At 42.1% G+C, this 23,047-nt stretch overlaps 1 protein-coding gene across 4 annotated transcripts in view; it reads left to right on the plus strand.

Annotated features, from left to right (window-relative positions):
* Window positions 1-23,047, plus strand: part of tcf4 (transcription factor 4) — a 236,508-nt gene that overhangs the window by 136,418 nt on the left and 77,043 nt on the right. For all 4 annotated transcript variants that reach the window (XM_072372628.1, XM_072372629.1, XM_072372627.1 and 1 more), the window contains one exon: window positions 665-714. In XM_072372628.1, the coding sequence (XP_072228729.1) occupies window positions 665-714 (50 nt within the window). The remainder of the gene's footprint in view (window positions 1-664; window positions 715-23,047) is intronic.

Below are 23,047 nucleotides of genomic sequence, written 5' to 3' on the forward strand. Positions count from 1 at the left end.
AATCGAGATCACAGTCTTTTTTTTAATTAATTAATTAATTAATGTTCAATGATGTGTTTTAACAGCAAAAACAAAGTGTCAGCACTCATCAGCCTTCCTTCTCGTGCGCATCCAGACTCTGTTTTCCAGTCTGAATCCGTCCTCTTTCTCCACATGTGTGTGCTTTGTGTTCAAAGAGGTGTTAAAGAAAAGAATATGTGTGTTTAAAAAGAGAAAAAGGGGACAAAAGGGGCCGTGGTGTATCCTTGGTAGCGTTAGCCTTGAGAGGACACAAGCGCACTCGCAGACTTACGACAACTGTGGGCCAATTTCTCCGTTTTCCATCAAAGTCTCACCTTCCAAGTTAATAGACTGCTGCCTCGCTCCCCTTGAGAGGAACCCTGAAAAATAATATAAACATGTCAGAAGCTGCCCTCCATCAACCCTGTCTTTTTCCCTGCCTGCTGCCTTTGTACTTTCTGCATCTTATTGTGTCGCACTTGTTTGCAGTGAAAGCCGTCTTTGTAAATATATTGATGGCGGTGGGAAAAGTGGCGTCGCTCTTTCCTCTCTGGCTCGATTAAATTCAGACAAATCCAACAAGAGCCTTCTTTTAGGAGGGTAATAAAAAGCTTCTTGGCCTGGTGAGCCCTCATGCATTGTTTCATTGTTGTTTTCCTAACAGAAATCCACACAAAAAAGGTGCGGAAGGTCCCCCCCGGCTTGCCCTCCTCGGTAAGTGATAACATGCCTTTTTTATTTTAATTTTAGCATTATTTGCAGCGCCTTGTCGCGGGTGTGTGTGTGAGAAAGCGTCGCCCTGTTGTGCTTATTTGTGGAGGTGAGGAGCTGGACACGAACAGCTGGCGGCTTTTTTGTGGCTGGTTCCCGTTCGGGAAAATAATGTTGAAAAAAAAAGCGGCTGTAATGACAGAAATGGTCATTTTGATGGAAGTTAAGGTCTGTTTTGTAAATGATTAGCAGCAGAAATGTGCTCAAAGGGAGGTTTTACAGAAAGGAAAATTTCAGAGTGATCACATAATAACATTGATTGATTTGCCTGTGATTTGGTGATGCTGTCGCCGTGCCGACGCTCCCTCCAGGATGGAAGTCCTGAGAGAGGGCTGCTGTTTTTGTAGAGGAGCTCAGATGAAGACGGTGATGCTGCTGGAGCCGAGCTGGACACAAACAGCTGCCGTCACGCAGAAATAAAAAGAGGAGAAAAAATCTGGAGACAATTTTTCACACGTAAGCTCAGTTCTGGCGGGACAGAAACCATACATTTAGGCTTTTTCTCTGGTTTGACTGATATTTGTGTTGTTTTGGAGATGAACTGCAGGCAGACATGTGATCGGATCCCGGCGCTGAATCGATCCCAGCTGCTGCTCTGAGGCCTGCAGCCGGACCGCCGTTTGAATCAGACGCAGCAGCTGCTTCGCTTTATATTTCCTGACTCTTGGCTTTAGCGTGTGATGTTTGGCCTCAGGTTGCTTATAAGTGGTAGAATTTCCTGTATACCTAATTGAAGTATAAACACTTCTTCATGCTTTCGTGATGATTCGGTATTAAATGCTTCTGTAAACTCGAGCAGGTTGAAGATGTGCTTTGCCCCTTATTTGGCATTTTATGGCTCCGCCGCAGCTGTGGCGCTCATTAGATTTATTTCTGATTTTGTTGTACACAAGGGAAGCTTCCCTCCGATGCTGACCTCATTAATGGCCAGTTAACGACGGCTGAATGTACGTCGTGTCAGACGCATCTTTGGCTCGGCGGGAGTCCGCCTTTCTGTGGCCTTGTTCCGCTTTTGTCCCCTCTTCCTGCCCTCTCCTGTCCTCCTCCTCCTCCTCCTCCTCCTCTCCAGCAGCCAGTACCAGCCGGGGGAGGGAGGGGGAGGGAAGGGGAGAGAAAGGAGGGCAGAATGGAAACCAGGAGAGACGAGGAAGGGCAGAAAATAGGAAAAACGGGGGAAGACGAGGGCAGTTTGTTTGGTGGGTTGTTGCTGATCATCTCTTTTCTACCGTAAGAATGAGGGCTGATGCCCACATGTGGCGCCGCTGCTTCACTTTTACATGAATAAAAAGCATAAAAACACACAGTTAAGAAATTAACTGAATATTTATAGTGTTTAGAAAAACAAAAAAGGTCTTTTTTTGTTCCGCATCCCAGATAAAAATGTATCGTATCGATGTTTGAGTTCCTCTTGCTTCTATATAATAAGAAATATCAGCAACAGCTGAAAGCCACAAAGCCTCATAAAGACCGTCTCCACAGCTTGGAAACATTCAGAAAGGAGCATTTGTGGAGAACCCTACAAATCCTGCCTTACCAAAGCAAACATGGCAGCTCGTGGCGGCCTGTTTACACGCAGAGCGATTCGCCCTGAGAGGGCAGAAAGGCCGAAGCACCTTTTAACGTCAAGCTAACGTCACGTCCAGCTGTGGCACAAATGATTTGTTATCTGCTTATCGTCCTCACCAACCGAGACCAGCTTAAACAGACGGGTTTACCATCGAGTTCCTCTGTGTTTATATGCTGCTGCTGCACAGGAAACATGAGAATAACACATAGATAACAAAGCTGCTTCGCTGGGATCTTTTCACCTCTCTGGTCAAACATTTTCTTCGTTTATTCTGTTTTTAAATGAAACTTTAGTCACTTTGCTGTAACGTATAACTTTATCCAACAGGTTGCACTTCATGGTTAGAAATGATGAGACTAATGCCCCCCCGAGCATGTTGTTTTCTGTGAGGCAGTGTTCGCATCACAGGAGAATAAACAGGAGTCATGTGCAGCAACATCTGTGATCCCAGGCCACATGTAAGTTTGACCTTTACCCTTCAGTGAGAGGGAAGTAGAACCGGCCTCCTCTGCAGAGCAGAGCTTCCAAACACCTCGTCTTTCTCCTCTAAAAGGCAGTCCAACGTTAGCTCGGCCTGTGCAGCGTAACTTTTGTCATCATCAGTCTGCAACTGGACTAATTTGCACTCGGACAAACAGCAGAAGAACAACATGGAGGAGAATCGCCGTTACCTGCTGCATTAAATGCATTTCTTACAGTAACGTGACCATAAAAGCTTTATTTTTACCACACGGGTCAGAAGTATTGCATCATGGCCGAATGCCGCTCTGCTGATGAATGTAGCTACAAAGCTGCAAAGTTGTTGTTTTTTTAAATATGAAATTAAACGAATCGGCAGCTGGAAACGACACGAAAGTGTCGGAACAATTCGAATTATTTCAGCCTTATTTTATTCGTTTATTGCGTTTTTAGTGCGTTTATTCTTCGTTATTCAGTTTTTTTCGACGTGACATCATCAAATCACCGCACCCGTCACGGCGTTGTGCTTTTGGCAAAAGTTTGGGACGGATGACCGACTCTGCCAACATCTTTGTCACCATGGCAACAGAAAGTGAGTCCCAGCCGTCCACGGGTCTGTGGAAGTGTGCACGTTTCAGGCCGTGTGTGCGTCTTCTCTCTAAAGGGCCTCTGAGGTCTTTGTCTTGATTAAACGTATATTTGCTCGTGAAAAAACTCTTTTGCTTTGCTCTGGCAGTCGTCTGTTAAACGGCGAGCTTTGGTTTGCATTTAATGCTCCAGAACAGGAGAAGAATGCAGCTGGCTCACGAATCCAGAGCCTCGACCAGAACCAGGGAGCGTTCTGCTGTTGTTTTCAGCCGCTGACTTCCCTGCTAACGCCGCCGTGAGTCCAGTGGTTGACAGCACTGTGACCCGGCTCTTGGATCTCTCTGTGCTGGTGTCACTTTCATGTGTGCGGTGCTCTCAGCCACCTCCTCTCCGCTGTAACCCTCTGTGTTCCCACCTCTGTGATGAGCCTTATCGGGCCGCTCCCTCTCACATGATGGGGAAACCAAAAAGGCAAAGGACCGGCTGCCTGTGAAATGGAGAGGTGGTTCCAGCACAGAAAAACGAATTCTCAGTCGTTTTCCAGGCTTGTATCGACTGTGCCAGAGAGCAGAAAATAAATCCAGACTTCTCTAGGGCATAAGTTTGTTCCACTTTGTGTTGTAGATGTTTAAATAGCAGCGGCCCAGACTTTGTAGTGCCGGGAGTCCATTTGAATGCTGACCTTGTTTGATGTTCTGGCTTTTATTCTAAAAATCGAGCTGCTGACGGGTGTTATTTTCTGAATCTGTTGTCTGGAGCCTCAGTTGTTTAATACTGAGAAAGGATTCAGAGACCAACGTGTAGTTTATTAAAAAGCCTCCACTAAAAACGATACAATCTTTTTTTTCCTGTGGAAATCAGAACGTCTTGTTTTACGGATTGAACCAGTTAAGCCTGTCAGCTGCTTGTTTTTGACACAGAGCAAGTTTCCAATCCTGCTTTTAAAGCTGTTCAGAGATCCCTCCTGCTTCTCTCCGGCATCTTTTTTCTTTCTCCCTCTGAGTGGTCCAGCCTCCAGATCCGCTGCCAGCAGCTACGGCGAGCGGCGAGGAGCCTGAAATGCATTCTCCTCCCTGCTTCCAGCAGCCGAGCAGAGCTGTCGGTTGCCGTCTTTTCCTTTCATTTCCTTTTTTTAAAAGGTGTCGCTGTAGTTTGTTTCATCTACAAAACGCATTTCACAGGAGGTGTGTTGATTCTGCAGGTGGCACTTGTGCAACTTGAACATCAGAGGAGCTTATTAACGTCCCAAAATGTAGATTACATTACATTCAGATGTACTTCTGAAGGTTTGTGACAGTTTTACTGAGCAAGTAAATCCTCGTCTGACGGCTTCTCTTCTAAAGCATTGATTACATCTGATGACGATCGCGCCGGTCGACAGGTATAATGCAGGTAAAATCGGCTTTTCTGTGCTTGTGGGATGCTAGCTGTACATTTCCTTCTCAGGTTTTCACAACAAGCGTCTTCATTTTGATGTAATTCGACGTTAAATTCCCATTAAATCCATTCCACTGCGTCACTTTGACCAAAAAACATTGAGTAAATTTGTATTTTCTGTTCAGGTTTTGAATAAATACATTTTTACGCTGTGTGTAAAATCTTGCCCTGGATGCACAGCAGGGTTTATTAAAACTAAAAGGATGATGTTCAACATGAAATAACACCGTCTCTGCCCAGCCTGCACCTGCTCTGAGCTCAAACTTGACTTCACCGTGGAATGTCTGTAATTTGCGTGTGTGTTTTGCAATTCGATGGCAGCACATGGAGGCCGGACACAAAAGTTCTCTTTGTGAGCAAACCGGCTTTGAGTAAACAGGGTGCATGCATGTGGGGACCCACAGTCATGGGAAATCCACCCACCAACACACTCAGGTTAAGAAGCCTTGGTCCGATGCCTCGGAGCTTTGAGTTTCTCCTCTTTTTCCATGCTGTCAGTGAAAAGATCCCTGACTTCATAACAGGAAGGTCATTTGTACCCTCCAAAGTTTTGGTCTATTTAGCAGTAATATCCCTGTTTTTTTCTCTATTACAAACTATCAAACAGCTCAATCTGGGACAAAGTCATTGACAATAAACCCATGCATAGCTACCAGGACAAAGGCTTGTTTTATCTTTACTGGATTTATTACCAAAGTATTGAGTATTGTGAACAGGTCCAGCGACTACACAACATCATAATGTTCTGTTTGCAATTAGTATTATAACTCTGAATAATTCTAAAAAAACCTGCTCCTAAATCTAAACCTGACTTTAACCTCCCCCTCCAGAGCGGTCCAAGTTTTACCTCAAGTTATTAACTCAGAAGCAATTCAGTGCACAGGTTCAAGCAACACAGCTCAGTTAAGAAAGGGACTCCAACCAAGCTGTGCTAAAGATATATTTCTGTCTTTTCCGGGATGATAACCTGCATCTCAAACACTTTATGTTTCTTCTTTATTTGCATTAAGGGTACAGCTAAAGATTTGCTAATTGGGTTTAGCATTTTAGTATTTCAGCAAATACCTGGAGTCACTAAATATTTATATATTCTTTGTATATACGGCAGCATGATTACTTTTTGGCAGAACGTGCACATTTATACAACAGCTACTACCTTTTTTTTTGTGAGCTAAATTGCCAAGAAGCATGGTAGCGCTCTTGCTAGCTCTTGCTAGCTGTTGCTAGCTATTGCTAGCTAGCTGCAACAGCTTCCTGTGTTTTAAGAAAGGCAGTTTTCTTATTTTTTCATGAGCGAGGTGAAATATCTGTGACTCTTTAGAAAATGCCATGAGTGTTTTTAGTCTAACTCTTCCTCTCCTCCCCCCCCCCACCTCTTTATGGTCGCTCTGCCCTATGCGCGCTTTGTGAGATCATTGCAGCAACACTTGAGTCACACTTGCTTTGCAGCAAGGACGAGCACAAAAGGTGGAAAAAGTCTTTATTTCTTTGTGCAAAGCAAATCGTGTCTTTCATTTTGTTTAAGAAAGAGTTGAACTTACTGACCTTATTTCAACCTGTTGTTAAACTGTAATATTTAACGTTTTTTATTCATTGAATAGCGACGTAGCTTCTTCTTTGCTTCTCGTCTCTGATTAATAATTAATTCTCTAATTAATAGTTTTATTGAGTTATCAGATCACATCTTTCTCTATGCTTCCAACCACATTGGTGTTTTGTTTCAGGGTTTTTTACCCTGTTGAGGCTCCATTGTGTAACACACCTCAGTTAAGGCTAAAAGTCTTGTCTGTTTTCTCTCATCTCTGTTTCACATCAACTCTGTTTCGACTGTTTTTTCCCTTTTAATTAGTTCATTTCTGTCTCTCTTTTTTTTTTGTCTCCCTGTGCTGCAAGTTTGTTATTGTTGTTTGTCAAATTTAGTTTGCTGAGCTGATGATTTACTTTGAGAAACAATTAAACGTCACTTGAGAGGAGAGTGTGGGACGTCTTTGTAATCAAAAGGAAATTAGGCATCAGTTGTTAACATTAGCAGGTTGCAGAGTGCCGTCTCGCTGTCGTTTTTCTTGGTTGGCGTTGAAAGTAAAAGAGATTTTTTTCTCCTTTAGATATCATTCTCTTAGTTAATTTGTTGTTTGGGCTGATAAAGTCTGTCCTCTGAGCGTCACTAATGCTGAATGAATATACAATAAAACACACATATATGTCAGGATTATCCCAATGATTCTAAGGACACCATTAAAGAAAATAGAGATAAATCCTTCATTGTACCTTTTGTTTGCTGAATGTTTTTTTTCTCCTTTTGTTTCTATTTTTTTCTTGAAATAGGAACACACACTCATTGTAATGATATAGCAGCAGGTAAAGTGTGAAGTTTGATCGTATGCAGCCTGTATTTTTAATATTCTTTCATATTTACACATTGAAACCTTTTACCACATAAAGTTGTAACTCTATATTTATATTTCTGGCACTTATTTCCACACTGTGTTACATGTATTGTATGAAAACACAATTTATATTTATACATAATGTCAAATCAGAGCTGAAAAATATATATAATTTTTTTAAATAGAAAATATATTCATATATTCTCCAAAAGAAAAATGTGCTTCAAATCTTTACTTAATTTCTTAAAAATTTTGTATTTTTGAGCCAGATATGTGAAGTTCCTTTACCGTAAATTCATTCATGCACATAAATAATTAATTCCTCAGAATCCTCAGAAAATCTCCAGTGAAAGTTTTATCAATAATTTTTTTACATTTCTTTTTACACACTTCAGAATTACAGCAAATGTGTCTTATTTTACCCCCAAAACACAAAAAAATCTCTGGATCCAGAACTCCTTCAACCAAAAATAGAGAAAGTGTTTCAAAAGTCCAATTTTTTCAACCACTCAGATCATTTTTAACCATCTCTAAAAGACAGAGAAAACTGTTTGGGAGCAGCCACAAAATCTTTACCTGCAGGTCATCGCTCAGTGTTCTAGTTTTAGTTGAAGAGTCTCATCCTCAGCTCCCTACCAGCACCAGCCTTTTAAACCAGACCTTGACTTCAGTCTCTCAAAGAAGCGATCCGGGAACATTTTTTTGTCTTTTGACTCGTTTTTTGTAACCAAACTCCTTGAAGGTAAAAATGATCTGAAACCCTGAGACGATTGAGTCCTCCACAGTGATGTGACCGGGGCGAGCTACTCCCATCTGTGGCTATTTCCTGCTCTCTCTCTCCGGCTCTCTCCCTCCTCGGCTCAGATGTGGTTTTGTTTAAAGTTGACAGCGTTAATTAAATTAAGCCAGGTCTTGCAGAAGGCACAGTAGGAGAGAGCTTGCGGTCCCCGGTGGGCCACGGGTGGAGGAGGGATGGGTGGGGGGTCTGAATGGTGGTGAGGGTTGGAAGGGGTACAGGGAAGCACTTTTGTGAACCATACTGCCCCCTTCAGACAACCTCTGGCACCGCAGACAGCCTTCAGATCCTACCAGTCAAATACTGTGAACCTGAGCAGATAATATGGTGCTTTAATGTGATCATACACTGGATCCTGGTATAGTTTTACCAAGAGAGCATACTGTCATCTTCATTAACATGCTGCTGAAACAGACTTGAGTTTGGAAGCTGGAGGCCGGGATTTTCCCTCCATTCAACTTCAGCAGCGTTAGTGAGGTCCAGCACTGATGTAGGGTGATAAGGCCTGGCTCACATTCAGTGTTCCTGCTAATCCCAAAGGTGCTGGATGGAGCTGAGGTCAGTTCTTCCACACCAAGCTGGGAAAGCCGTTTGTTTTATTGAGCTGGCTTTGTACAGCAGGGTATTGTTATGTTGGAACAGGAAGGAGAATAAGAACTGCTCATTGTTGTCAAAATGATCGTTGCATCCTGTTGTGTTCGGGTTTCCTTCGCTGAAACCGAAGGCTTGCAAACTCCATAGTTTTTTATGCATTTGTGTAGGTTACAAAGAACATTTTGAGATAGATAGATAGATAGATAGATAGATAGATAGATAGATAGATAGATAGATAGATAGATAGATAGATAGATAGATAGATAGATAGATAGATAGATAGATAGATAGATAGATAGATAGATAGATAGATAGATAGATAGATAGATAGATAGATAGATAGATAGATAGATAGATAGATAGATAGATAGATAGATAGATGGATGGATGGATGGATGGATGGATGGATAGATAGATAGATAGATGGATAGATGGATAGATAGATAGATAGATGGATAGATAGATAGATAGATAGATAGATAGATAGATAGATAGATAGATAGATGGATAGATGGATAGATGGATAGATAGATAGATAGATAGATAGATAGATAGATAGATAGATAGATAGATAGATAGATGGATGGATGGATGGATGGATGGATGGATAGATAGATAGATAGATGGATAGATGGATAGATAGATAGATAGATAGATAGATAGATAGATAGATAGATAGATAGATGGATGGATGGATGGATGGATGGATAGATAGATAGATAGATAGATAGATAGATAGATAGATAGATAGATAGATAGATAGATAGATAGATAGATAGATAGATAGATAGATAGATAGATAGATAGATAGATAGATAGTTGACAGAATTGCAGCATTTAGGAGAAAATCGAAGGTCAGTTTTGTCTTGCAAACTCCATAGTTTTTTATGCATTTGTGTAGATTACAAAGAACATTTTTAGATAGATAGATAGATAGATAGATAGATAGATAGATAGATAGATAGATAGATAGATAGATAGATAGATAGATAGATAGATAGATAGATAGATAGATAGATAGATAGATAGATAGATAGATAGATAGATAGATGGATAGATGGATAGATAGATAGTTGACAGAATTACAGCATTTAGGAGAAAATCGAAGGTCAGTTTTGTTTTAAATGTGAGTCAGATGATTGGCTGATATAAAACATATCGGCGGCTAACTCTGGAACAACTCTTCCATCTAAAAGAATGCAGCTGTTGAGGAAGTGGCTATCTATAAAACAAAATAAATAAAAACGCCAAGAAGACGCAATGACCTCACCTCCTCGTGTGTGAATTGGTGCTGAAAGTGACGTGTTTGTTTGTGTGTGCGTGTGTGTGCATGTGTGTGTGCGTGGGCGTGTGCGTGCCTGCCTGCGTTACCATGCTGCTCAAATTAGCAGTGTTGTGCCCGGCCTTGGCAGAGGATGAAATGAGAAAAAGGCTGCAGGGAGGGAGGGTTAACAGAGAGAGCATTCATTTGCAGCCATGGCATGTATTGAAAAACAGAAAATGTCCCTATTTTTCATAATATTACAACAAATTTCAGCATTTGTTTAATTGAAAAATACACCCCCCAGACTGTATTTTAAATGGGCGACAGAATATTTCTCTATTGAATTTTATATGTTTAGATTGACAGCTGCACATGACCTTCATCTCTTCAGTATGTTCTCAGTCAGGTTTATAAAACCGCAGGTAACCATTAAAAACCATGTGCTAAATTAGCTGCAAACACACGATGCAGGATTTCAACACTGCGGTTTCCTGATTTAAAGCAGTAATGGACTCAGCAGACATAAAGCAGACACTCGAGCTGATTGTTGGTGTGAAAACTGCCATCCTGCAGCAACAGCTTCAGAAAAGCAGATTCAGCCAGAGATGACCTAATGCCTTAGACACACACACACTTGACAGACAGCTGTGTGTTCAGTTATGTTTTGTAGATGCTTCAGTGACTCATTCCACTTGAAAAAGCTACAGAAATGCATTTAAAACGTGAGTCTGGTTGTCCGTCTCTCCCCTTTTATAACAAATGACACAATGAACGAGAAATGTCCCAAAAGTTTGTGTGAGTGAGTGTCTCTAAGCTAGCTTCTTGGCTCTCAGCCCCAAAATGTCCCACACTGCTACTTCAGCGGCCGCCATTTTGTGTCAGATGGGAAACTGACTAATTGAATTACAAGGCCTGTGTTTGTGTCTGATACTGTGTATGAGTGTTTTTGTACTTGGATGGAAGTGCAAGTGTCATCTGTGCAGAGACTCTTTTCCCCTCAGAGACCTGCTTGACACAAAGCTGAACCTGTCAGACAATTTTACAACTGTTGCTCACTCACACATCTGAAAAAGTCTACATTTAAACTAAAATGACAGATATTTCAATGACATTCAATCAAAATTGTCTCACAATTGCACAAAGAAATAGTTGTTGCTGAAAGTATTAGGGATACAAGTGTTCAAGCTGAGCCTTTCCTCTCCGTCTGACTGGCTAAAGCATGTTAGCTTATTGCTAATGTTATGCTAGCGTTTGTGCACTGCTAGTTGTGCTAAATGGCAGTTAGCCTAGCCCCACCTATGTTTTTGTTTCTGGATTTGAACTGTTCAAACTGGTGGTGACAGGGCCACACAGAGACAAACGAGACACACAACCATGCACACTCACTGCTAAGGAACATTTAGAGCCACCGATCAAGCTAGCATGCATGTTTTTAGACGGTGGGACAGCTGGGAATTGAACCTGAATTAAACCCCTTTCTAACTGCTTACATTTACATTTGTTTTGTCATTTAATTGTGTAACCTGCATGTCATTAGTCCCCCCCCAGCACTGATTTGGTGTCGGATGGTCTGACTGTAACTGGCTATCATCTTCTGACACCTCGTTACCCTGTTAGCTGACAGAGCTATTAGGGGAAAAATAGGAAATAATTAATTTTCCCCAAACCCTGCCAATACTTCTAACTCCTCGGTCACCACCTAACTGGTTTGGACACATCCTTGGCATTCTCCAAGTTTTCCACTTAGTTGTTGATACGACTATTTGAACTTTACTTTGGAGAAAGGATTAGAGTTTTTCTTCCACAGCTGCCTCAATGCTTCAGAGCTTCCTCGTCAATGGAATGACCTCGGCCTGAGGATGTTTACTGCCTTTCTGTCCTTGTGAGAACATTTGGCTTTTACATGGCCCCCCCTCTCCCTTTCATACACACACACATGCACACGTGCACGCACACATGCACACGCACACACCAGTGCCTGCTGCAGATGTGAATGCTCCGTGGTGCATTCCTGAGCCTAAATATTTGGCTCCAGTAACAGGCAGCATAGAGCAGCACTCTGATTTGCTCTTAGTCTGTGATGGAAATCACATGTTGTCACAAACACACACTCCCTGACACACAGACACACACACTAAGCTGAAGTTGAGGTGACGAAACTCCTTTAAGTTGTTGAAAATGTGTTGGATGCTTCTCAGGTGTCCTCAGCCAAAATCTCAACTTTATTTCTGCAGGTACTTTGTTCCCTTTCAGTGTTTTTTTCTTAGATTAATAAACAAGTTCTGCTTTTACACTCAAATAAGGGGGGAAAACGTTGATCTTTCATGTTGAAATGGGCTACATTCAGAGACACTTAAACATTTAATATTACAGAAGAAACAACTGTATTTAGATGGATGGATGGAATACAGGCTGAATTTGTGACCACAGTAAAATAAAAGCTGAGACTAAAAGGTGGGAGTTATTACACTGAATTGTGCCGTTCTGGTTAAACTGTCCGGCATAAAGTAAAGGAGGCTTCTAATATCCATCTCAACACGCACCCTGTTGTGTGGAACGCTGGTGGTGTGGATTAGCTTCATCTTTAATCACTGTTTTCATTCTGAGCACGCTCTGTGTAAAGTATACCTGAACACAAAGAGCTGAGAGGGCCTTTCTTTAAGCAGCAGGTTGCACTCTGCACTTGATGAGCTGCTCAGCAGGACGACAGCAGGTTTCACACCAAAGCAGGCGAAAGAGTCTGGTCGCAGGTTTGACTGGTAAACACGCTGCACCACTCCAACAAAAGGCTGTTTGAACGTTTATCAAGAACAGTTCAAACGTCCTTAAAGGGTTCTTGTTGCATTCTGCATCAGCCAATAGCAACGCTGCATATAAACCCGACTCTTTACTTTTATTCTATTCATTCTTCAGCTCTGCAGACAGGCTAGTTGATGCAGATAAGCTAGCTTTGGCCATTTCTTGTGTTTTCCTGTGTTTTATTACTAATGTCTGTGTGTTACAGAAAAAAGAAAGTTGTTTATTGTGCTGTAGGCGGAAATTAGATTTGAATGTTAGCATGCTAACATGCACACAATGAAAGTGCTAACATGCAGGTAGTGTTTCCTGTTATACCCTATATACAAAGGAAAGCGTAAGCTCCAGGTAATTCCATTAGTTTGGCAAGAATGAGGTGACATACCACCATAAAATGAACAAATAAAAATACATGCATGAGAATAAAGTCTAGTTTAGACTGATCTAAGTGATCTGAGATCTCCTCTTGTTAAAATCCAGTTAATTGTCTCCATTGTTGCCATGTTCTTGCTCAAAGTGGAAGTGTTGGCTTTCTCTCTATACCACTGTGAGGTTTTCACCAGAATATTTAAAGTGCCAAAGCTGTGATTTGGTGCTGAATGAGGTGAACTGACTTAAAGTTCTGGAGAGCCAAGCTGAAACTGAAAAGTCCAGGCTTTTTTCCAGGAGTGAGCACGCCTCATTTAAACTCCACTGATGTATGTAATAACACTAATAACTAGGCTTACTGAGTTAGAACAGGGCTTTTCTTAAGCATACTTAATATCTAGAAAGTATTCAGTATGTTTTTGCAGCCCTTTATGTCCTCACATAAATCAAGACGTTGCAGATTTCAGCTTTATAGAAGCGGCCGGTCCATTAATGAGGAAAGGCGTGATGGCGCACTCGTGCAGGCAGTGACATGAAGTTACAGAGATGAGAACCTCGTGAAAGCAATTGAATTTATGAGACTGCAACAACAAAATAAAGACTGACATTAAAAGGGTTGTGGTGAGTTATTTGGATGTGTTTCAAACCAAGTTACAGACACAAGAACCCCCTCTGGTTGCAGTGGTCGGAGTTTCTTTATGCAAGTTTTTTTCTTTTTGTTTTTTTAAAAGCTAATAAAGGTTTGTTTCTGATGGCTTCTTCTGCATTTTATCAGTTTATATGTATTTATATATATATATTCAATCGTTATTTAGGAAAAATGCAAAATTCCAGTGGGTTTTTGGAGCTAGAGGAACACTAGAGGCTTGCCCAGACATGATGTCATGACTTCAGCTTGCAGTTGCAGTTCATTTGGAGGGGAACGTAAATGTCTGCAACAAATTTTATGACTCTGAAATAGCGATATATATATATATATATATATATATTAAATCTGAGGGGGCTCATCAAAGTTGTTCTTATCACTGAATCATTACTAATCTCAACTGTACTTTAAGACAATTCAGGAATAGTTGTAGTTGCAGTAAAGGTTCCTAATGCTTTGATCCTACCAGGCTTCCATAGAAAAAAAGGAAGATAGTGTTATTTATAGAACAAGAATCTCTTAGAACCGACTGACTGGAAGTCTAACGTTGGTTATCGGAAGTGTTTCAACCAGGAAATGATCTCATGGGAGAGAAGCCCCCACCCAGCAAAACAGGCAACTTTAAGTGGTCCCAGTAGAGTGCCTGTGTAGAAATCCCTCAGTTAGCTCTCCTATAGCTGCAAGTAGCCACATAACAGCAGCTATGAGCTAACAGAGCTATAGCACACGTTCATTCATTCATTCTTCTTAAAGTATTGGTGAAATAAAGACAGATAATGCCTTATTTAGAGGCTAAATATCTTCCGAAGGACGCCGACTTTCACCAAACTGTTCTCGGTGAGTAGCTAAACTTATTTTATGCCAGAAATAAGGTCGAGGTTTAAAAATACCGGAGTTCCCTTTAAGCGTGTAGCATATAAAAAGGGATGTAACACAGAAACATATGGAACCTCCATTGAATCCTTATAAAGCACCGCGCCTGTCGCTGTCACAAACTTTCACCCATCAGATCAACAAAGTATGACACTTTAAAGGCTTCTTCTTCGTGTGCTGTTGTCCCATCTACAACTCACTCATGTCTGCCAGTAAAGAACACAAAACTGGTCTGAAGTTTTGTGTTTTGGCCACAAACAGCCTGACAGACGCAAATCTCTCTTCTTGCGAATGTAGAATCTCGTTGCCTTGCAGGGGACTGGATAGTGTAGTGGTATGATTGCCACCTTCCATGTGGGAGACCTGAGTTCAAATCCCCTGCATGAAAGGTATTACCTCCAGTAGGGGTCCTTAGGCAAGACCCCCTTACCCTACATACCTACCTGTAAGGCGCTTTGGATAAAAGCATCTGCTAAATGCATAAACATAACAAGTTAACATCCACCAGGTGAGTCGTATAGAGGTGCACTACCATAATTAGCCACTAGGGGCTCTCTCCAAATATTTCTTATGCTGGTGATTATTTTAAAAATAAGCCCATAATCAAGTGAATACAAGGCCTCAAGCACAGCTTAGTCCTGACTTCAAGGCTTTAAACTGAAATCCACAAACCAAAGGGTGACGTCACCGTGGTTACGCGCACTTCTTATTTACAGTTTCCCGTCATGCTAACAAGTAACACCCCCCCCACCAGTTCTGCGGCTCCTACTGGAACTTTTGTTTCTTTGTTATTTAGCTAAACCCCCCCCCCCCCCCCCCCCCCCCACTGTGCAGCTCCCCTCCAATTTGTTGCATTTCTCAAAATGTTCGTTTTTTTTTTTGTTTTTTTTTAGGCTGCACAGAATATCACAAAAAAAAAAAAAAAAAATCACCATAAGGGCTGTTTTGCATTTTTAATTAAGAAACTAACATATGAATATATTTGCATATTATTGAGTTGCAGATTAAATCACGCATACATAATTAGCGTGCAGCAGCGCTCGTTCGCTCGCCTCTCTCTCTCTGCACTGTGCTTACTGCTTTTTTGGCAAGCTGTGGTTCTGATGGATGCCAGACACACACACACGCACACGTGCACACACACACTCACACACACACGTGCACACCCTCTCCAAACACTTTCAGGAATCTCTGTCTCTCCATCTCTGCAACTGTCAGGTTTTGTTGGAGGAAAATTAGCGTCTGATTTCCTCTGTCAGAATTGAGGCCATGTCAGCTTTTTGATCCTGATTACACCAGAGAGAAAACGAAGCTCTGTTTCCTATCCTGCTGTCATCCATTTTGTCTCCCAGTCGTTAAACTTTTTTTTGGAGGAAATGAACACGTATTTGTGATGCACTTGGCTGGCTGATAATGTAAGCAGCCTGGTGTGAGAAAGGAAGTTTTTCCTAATCTTTACTGATTGGTTTGATAGTAACTACTCAACTAACCTAACAGGTTGTTGATCTGCATTTTTATCTTTCAAACAAGGTTTATCTGAAGTGTTTTCATTCTATTACTATTTTTGTAGCGGTTAGTAGTTAAATAGATACTTATTAGTATGTCTTACCAGTGGTGGACAGCAGTCTACATGTTATCCATTTACAGAATTAGAAAAGAGCCGAGCTAACAGCCACTCAGAGTAGAGGCAAAAGAGGCAAGACAAGTTTATTTGTGTGGCACAATTCAAATTAGTATTGTTGGCTCTATAAGAATGAATTGGATTATAATTACAATGAATTGAATTCCAATTGGCTTGAATTGGACTATATTACTTAAGTGCCTTGAGATGACAATTGTTGTAATCTGGCGCTATATAAATAAAGTTGAATTGAATTCAACGACAAGGTGATTCAAAGTGCTTTAGAGAGACATTAAAACAGAAGAAATAAAAAGCATGATTTAAAGTTTAAGCAGAAGAAAGAAATAAGAACAAAAGATAAAATCAGGAGTTAAAATATGATTCCGTTTTGAAACTCAAGCTTATTCAAATGCAGCTGAAAATAGATGTTTTCAACCTGGACTTAAATACTGAGTGTTTCAGCTGATCTGAGGCTTTCTGGGAGTTTGTTCCAGACATGTGGAGCATAGAAGCTGAATGCAGCTTCTCCAGGTCTGGTTCTGACTCTGGGAACTGATAAAGAACCGGATCCAGATGACCTGAGGGGTCTGGGAGGTTCATACTGGGTCAGGAGGTCACTGATGTATTTTGGACCATTCAGAGCTTTATGGACCAGCATCAGAACTTTAAAGTCTATCCTCTGATGGACCAGCAGCCAGTGGAAAGACCTCACAGCTAGTCTAGAGGACCAAATTTCATCTAAAACCTCAAACGTTTCGTAGCATTTCGAGTGAATGTGGTTTTGTGGAAATTTAAGTCTTTTTACTGTTGCACCAGAGTTGTTTACTTTGATAGTACAAGTTTCCTCTTGTGCTGGTTCCAGATTCATAGTGATCCCCCCCCCCATCCCGTCCGTACTTAAGGCTGCAAACATCGCCGATAAAACCGATGATTAATGTCCCGTTACTTTGACTAATTTACATTGCAGCGTGCATTGAGAGCAACAACTAATGATGCGTTCAGGTGCTCCATTGTCCCCAGCAGGTCTCTCAGGTCTGCCAACCCGGGTCTTCTGGTTGTGCCTCGAACCCGGTGCAGAACCAGAGGAGACAGAGCCTCCCAGTCTGTCGCACCCAGGCTGTGGAATAGTCCTCCTCAGGACCTGAGAGACGTAGCTACCGTGGACATTTTTAAAAAACATCTTAAAACACACCTGTTCAGGCTGGCTTTTAAGGAGTCGTAGCGTTATTTTGACTGTTTCTGTCTGTTGGTTTTGTCTTTGTATTTTTATTTTATTTCTGTGTGTACCTGTTTCATGATTTTAACTTGATACCTTGTGAAGCACTTTGAGTTTTTTCCTCTGCGAAAAGTGCGATATAAAGAAATTTTACTTACTTACTTACTCGGATGTCGGAATTTCCTCGATCCAAGACAGATTTTTAATCTGAACCCCAAGTGAAGTCGTAAAGCCGGATTACTCTTACCAGCCCTACATAGAATTCATGCTATTTGCTACTCATGTAAACAGCAGTTAGATGCTTTCTGTATGTTTTTAAGGGCTTATATTGTTCCGAGTTTAATTGTAAATGAACCAAAGGGATGACCTTCGCTCCCCAGGGTCCTAAAGAGGAACATGTTGCTGCACATGATTTCAATTCAAGAAAAAAAAGAAACAAAAGATAATCAGAGCGTTTTTTTTTCTAAAAACAAACAATGTAAGTAGGCTATCCATTGCTGTTTATCCATGATTTAAAATAATTCTACAATGGCTTTTTAGTGCAAACCTTTGGCCCAAAGGGTATTACAAAAAGTAGCTACTTGAGCACCAGTTAATTAGCCCAAATTACTCAAAGATAACTTATCGAGTTGAAGTAATTTGTTGACAGCTTGGTTAAAATATCCCATGTGCGCCCCTGGCTGGTTTTAAGTAGCTGCAAGCTTAGCTTAGCCTGTCAAAGACTCTCCAAACTGAGAGCACTCTGGTAACCAAGACAAGAACTACCAGAGCGTCACCAAGAAGAAGATGGAAAAACACTTTCTCTCTTAGACTTCCTGTCATATTATACCACATCTGAGGAGGTACTGGCAGTCAAATTAGTTTTTAGCTCAGCCCATAGCTGGTGAGTCAGGCTGTTATAATCTTTACCAGGTCAGACTGTAGTCACAGAGTTGTATCCATTCCCCTGATCTTAGTCATGTCTTCTAATGGTGACTCAGTCGAACCAGGGTCTTATTGACCTGATAGCGGGTGATTTTGTGCTGCAGGAACCTTCTCATGGCAGACATTGTCCTTCCACCCACTGGCGGACGTATTCCCCCGTTTTATTGTAGGATCTTGGAGTAGCTGCTCTCCTTTTCCTCTAAGTCCTCAATTCTCATCGCCCCGAACAAGCTTGTGGAACAGTGTGATGCAAAAGTGCCTAATCTGAGTCTTAGTATGTCATGAAATATCCTTACCGTGTGCATTCGAAGAAGATAAATTGTTCCTCTCGTGTTTTGCTTACTTGTTTTTCGTGGTGATATATTGGGAGCTTTATCTAATGGGAACCTTGTCAGTGAACCAGGTGTGAGCTCCACCTGAGCCCTGTTTATTTTAACTTATACAGCAGCATGGAAGAGACATGCTGAGTTATATCCCAACAGTTTGGGTCATTACTTTCATAAAGCACACAGCCGCCTGGTCCTTAGCGCTACTTTAAATTAATACCCAGGATGGACCTTGGAAAAGACTTTCCAGTCACCAAAAATCTGACCTGCTGCACAAAAAGATCAAAAGCTTGTGGTAGAAAGTGTCCGAATGAAGAGGACAAAGTGCCAAAAGTGCCTTCAAGCCCTACTTTTCTAAGTTGTTTGTCAAAAAAAGAATAAAGTTAATGCTAAAGAAGGATGGTGGGAGGAAAAGGGAATTAGGAAAAAATGAGTTAGACAATTAAATTACAACAAAGAACGGAGGGACAGGAGCTTGAGTAAAGAAAGCATACATGAGGAAACCAGTCAACTCAGACGACTACGGAGACTAAAAGAGAGATGTTTAGTGAGGGGAGAGATATTGAGAAAGACAAAGGAGCAGGCAGAGAGACAGAGAGGGAGATTGACAACTGGGCGTAGTGATTTGAAGGAAAATCCTGTCAGCGTGAAATCAGGATGAAATGTGAGATTATAATTCAACCAGGGATTAACTGTCATCTGAGTACCAAAGAGGGAGGAGGAGAACGAAAGGGGGAAGAGTGACAGAGGAGGCTAAAAAAAGGCAGGGGGTAAGAGGAAAACTGGATGGAAATCCAAAGAATGGTGAGAATGAATGGAAAGATAAGTATGTGAGGAGGGAAAGGGAGGTGGGATAGAGGGCAACAAAGAGATGAGGTGCAGGAGGAAGGAGAAGGAGGATAAAAATGTCAGTTTTAAGGAGCCGGGGAGGAAAGGAAGGAAGAGGGAGGCAGCTCAATGAAAGTATACAAAAAAGAGAGACAAGGAATTGGAAGAAAGAGGCAAACTCAGGGGATAGAGCAACGGAGAAGGAGGAAGAAGATATATGAAAGTGAAAGGAAGGAGCAAAGAAGGCGAGAGAAAACATTAGGGGGGATGAGGAAGAGGAGAAGCCCACTGTGACTTCTGACCAGCTCCGGTTTATCAGCCCAGCTGCTGGCAGCGATGCACCTTCAAGCTGTTTGTGGGGCAGACAGTGGAGATGGTGAAGTGATCCAATGTTGTTGTCCAAATGTCTTTTTCCTGTAATATTATGGTTTCAGGTTTTAAAATCAACAAGTTCTTCAACGTGAAAAACAGGCTGTTTGGATAGGTTAAAAAAAGCAGAGCCTATGATAAATTACACACATTTTGGTCCAAAGTGTGAGTGGCGTCGCTTTAGACCTGCATCACCATCACCTTCTCTTTAGTCTCTTATTGAAACTTCTTCAGCCACTAGAGGGCAGTGTCACAGTTAATAACTTTGTGATGCGACGCGTAGCACGGGGCCGTTTATTAACACTGAAACTGTGTGCTGGGAAGAGCTCCGTATGAGGTGGTCGTGCATTAAAAATACCTTTAAAGTACTGGATGTCTTCCATCCATCAGCTTGAGCAGGGAAGCCCAGGCGTCCCTATCCTGGTCACTTCCTCCAGCTTTACCGGGGGGACCCCGAGGCGTTCCCAGGCCAACCGAGAGGCATAGTCTCTCCAAAGTGTCCTGGGTCTTCCCCAGGGTCCTAGAACACCTCACCAGGGAGTGATCCTAGGACCAGGAGGCATCCTAACCAGATGCCACCTCATCTGACTCCTCTCAATGCGGAGGAGCAGCGGTTCTACTCCGAGCCCCTCCCGGATGACCGAGCTTCTCACCCTATCTCTAAGGGAGAGCCCAGACATCCATTTCGGCCGCTTGTATTCGCGATCTCGTTCTTTCGGTCTCTACCCACAGCTCGGGACCACAGGTGAGGAACCGGTAAATCGAGAGCTTCGCCTTCTGGCTCAGCTCCTTCTTCTTAACGACGGGTCGGTGCAGCAACACTGCAGACGCCGCACCGATCCGCCGTCAATCTCCCGCTCCATTCGTCCCTCACTGTGAACAAGACCCAGAGATACTGGAACTCCTCCACTTGGGGAAGGATCTCATTCCCGACCCGGAGAGAGCATCCCACTCTTTTCTGGTGTAGGTACCAGATCTGCTCGGGGCGCCTGTTGGTGACGTCACAGTCTATGATTGGCTGGACGTTGGCACGGCGACGTGAGGGAATGTGATTGGTCCGGACAACTTACTGAAGTAGTAAAAAAAACCAACCGATTGAAGTCGTTTTCGTGGCTCTTCGTAGGAAAAATGGACGGCTTTCACAAAGAAATCCAGCTTTATCTTTCGAAAGGGACTTGACCCCCGAGCTCATCTGATTCTTATGAAATGTAGTTTGTAATAAAATTGGAGTTTCTATTAAATAACCTCATATTGGCAAAAAATACTTCATTCATAAAATGTAAATAGTAAACCCACTACTTTATGTTTTCTTAGCTGTTTTTTTGTGACTTTTACAGAAATGCTGACATGATTAGCTCAGTTTCCAAATACATTTTTTATGAGTGACAGATCTGGCAACCCGAGCACATCTGGTACCTACACCGGCTGGATGTCAGAGGTTTAGAGCTAAAATACAGTTATGGATGCCCTTTTGATGATTGCATCGGTGGTACCTGAATGCAGCAACACGTTCTAATGATAAAGGAAAAAAACGGTTCAGATTTCCTCCTCCTTTCTCTCAGTTTTCTTCCTGCTCTGCATCCTAGACGTCTCCTCTCCAACTCATCTGGATTCGGGGCCTTGTTTCAGCATTACTTGCTCTTAGAAATGCTTAGTTAGCTGCTTCCAGATGCAGCTAACTAAGCTAACCACGTGAAAACCCAGAATCACCAGCAGAAATGATTATGATACAAAGAATCTCCTATAGGACAAGAAGAAGCCTTGATAAATACTCATTGGCACCCCCCACACACACAAAAAGGGACACTTTATCCCTTTAAACCTGTACATCAGCATTAGGGTCAGACATAAGTTAGTCCCGGTCGGTGTCTCCTTTATATCTCCAGTCAGGTTTACTTGGTGATGATGTTGCAGCCCATGGGAATAGTTCCCTACCTGAACTCCAAAGAAGAAAAGTGTGTGAACATGTTCTCAAATCAGGGGGGAACTCCTCCTCCTTTTAGTCTGATCAGCTCGTTTCTCCTTCCTGTTATATTCTTCAGTCAAGCTCCTCTCCTGCATCCTTTCCTCCTTTTTCAGCTTTCTCTCCCCTAATTTTCTCTGCACCTGTTCTTCTTCTCCTCTGATTATTTCTTCTCCTGTTACATTATGTCCCTTCTTTTTGTCCTCCATTCATCCCTTAACCTTCTCGTCTCCTTTCAGTCCACTTTTTCTTGTCTCCTTGTTTATTTTACCCTTCTTTTCCCACTCTGTCTACCTCTTTCTCTCCTTCCCCATTTAGAAATCCTCTTTCCCTTCCTTCTTCTCCTCGTTGCATTATCCTTTCTTTCTCCACTCTTGCTTCTTCTTCTCCTCTGATTATTTCTTCTCCTGTGGCATTACGTCCCTTCTTTTTGTCCTCCATTCATCCCTTAACCTTCTCGTCTCCTTTCAGTCCACTTTTTCTTTATTTTACCCTTCTTTTCCCACTCTCTCTACCTCTTTCTCTCCTTCCCCATTTAGAAATCCTCTTTCCCTTCCTTCTACTCCTCGTTGCAGCATCCTTTCTTTCTCCACTCTTGCTTCTTCTTCTCCTGTTACATTATGTCCCTTCTTTTTGTCCTCCATTCATCCCTTAACCTTCTCGTCTCCTTTCAGTTCACTTTTTCTTTATTTTACCCTTCTTTTCCCACTCTTTCCTCTCTACCTCTTTCTCTCCTTCCCCATTTAGAAATCCTCTTTCCCTTCCTTCTTCTCCTCGTTGCAGCATCCTTTCTTTCTCCACTCTTGCTTCTTCTTCACCTCCTCTGCAGGCCTGTGGACCGAGCACGAGTCAGACTAAATTAAAACTGCTGCCTCTGCTTCTTTTCACCCGGTCACTCTTTTTTAGGTTCTGTATTTTTTTCCCTCCTCTTTCCCTTCATCTCTCCATCTCTCTATCAATCCCTCCAGCTCTCCCTTCATTTCCCATGCAGTCTGGTTGGGTACAATGCTGGGAGCCAGCCAGCGCTGCAGACAGATGGTCCACTTATTAGATGTGCATCAGCCCTCCCTCCCCTTCCTGCAGCTCGCTTTTTAATCAAATTAAAGCTGAAAGAAGAAGAGAGAGAGGGGAAGAGAGACATAGGCTGAGAGTGGATGAAAGAGAGGGAGAGAGAGGTTTGGGAGGTCTGTTCACTTGTTTTGGAGTCTATTATTTGTCTGAATAGGATGAATGATGACAATGTTAATATGAAA

This window comes from Leuresthes tenuis, unplaced genomic scaffold (assembly GCF_036924035.1).
Source record: "Leuresthes tenuis unplaced genomic scaffold, fLeuTen1.0.hap1 SCAF_19, whole genome shotgun sequence".
NCBI classification, from domain to species: domain Eukaryota; kingdom Metazoa; phylum Chordata; class Actinopteri; order Atheriniformes; family Atherinopsidae; genus Leuresthes; species Leuresthes tenuis.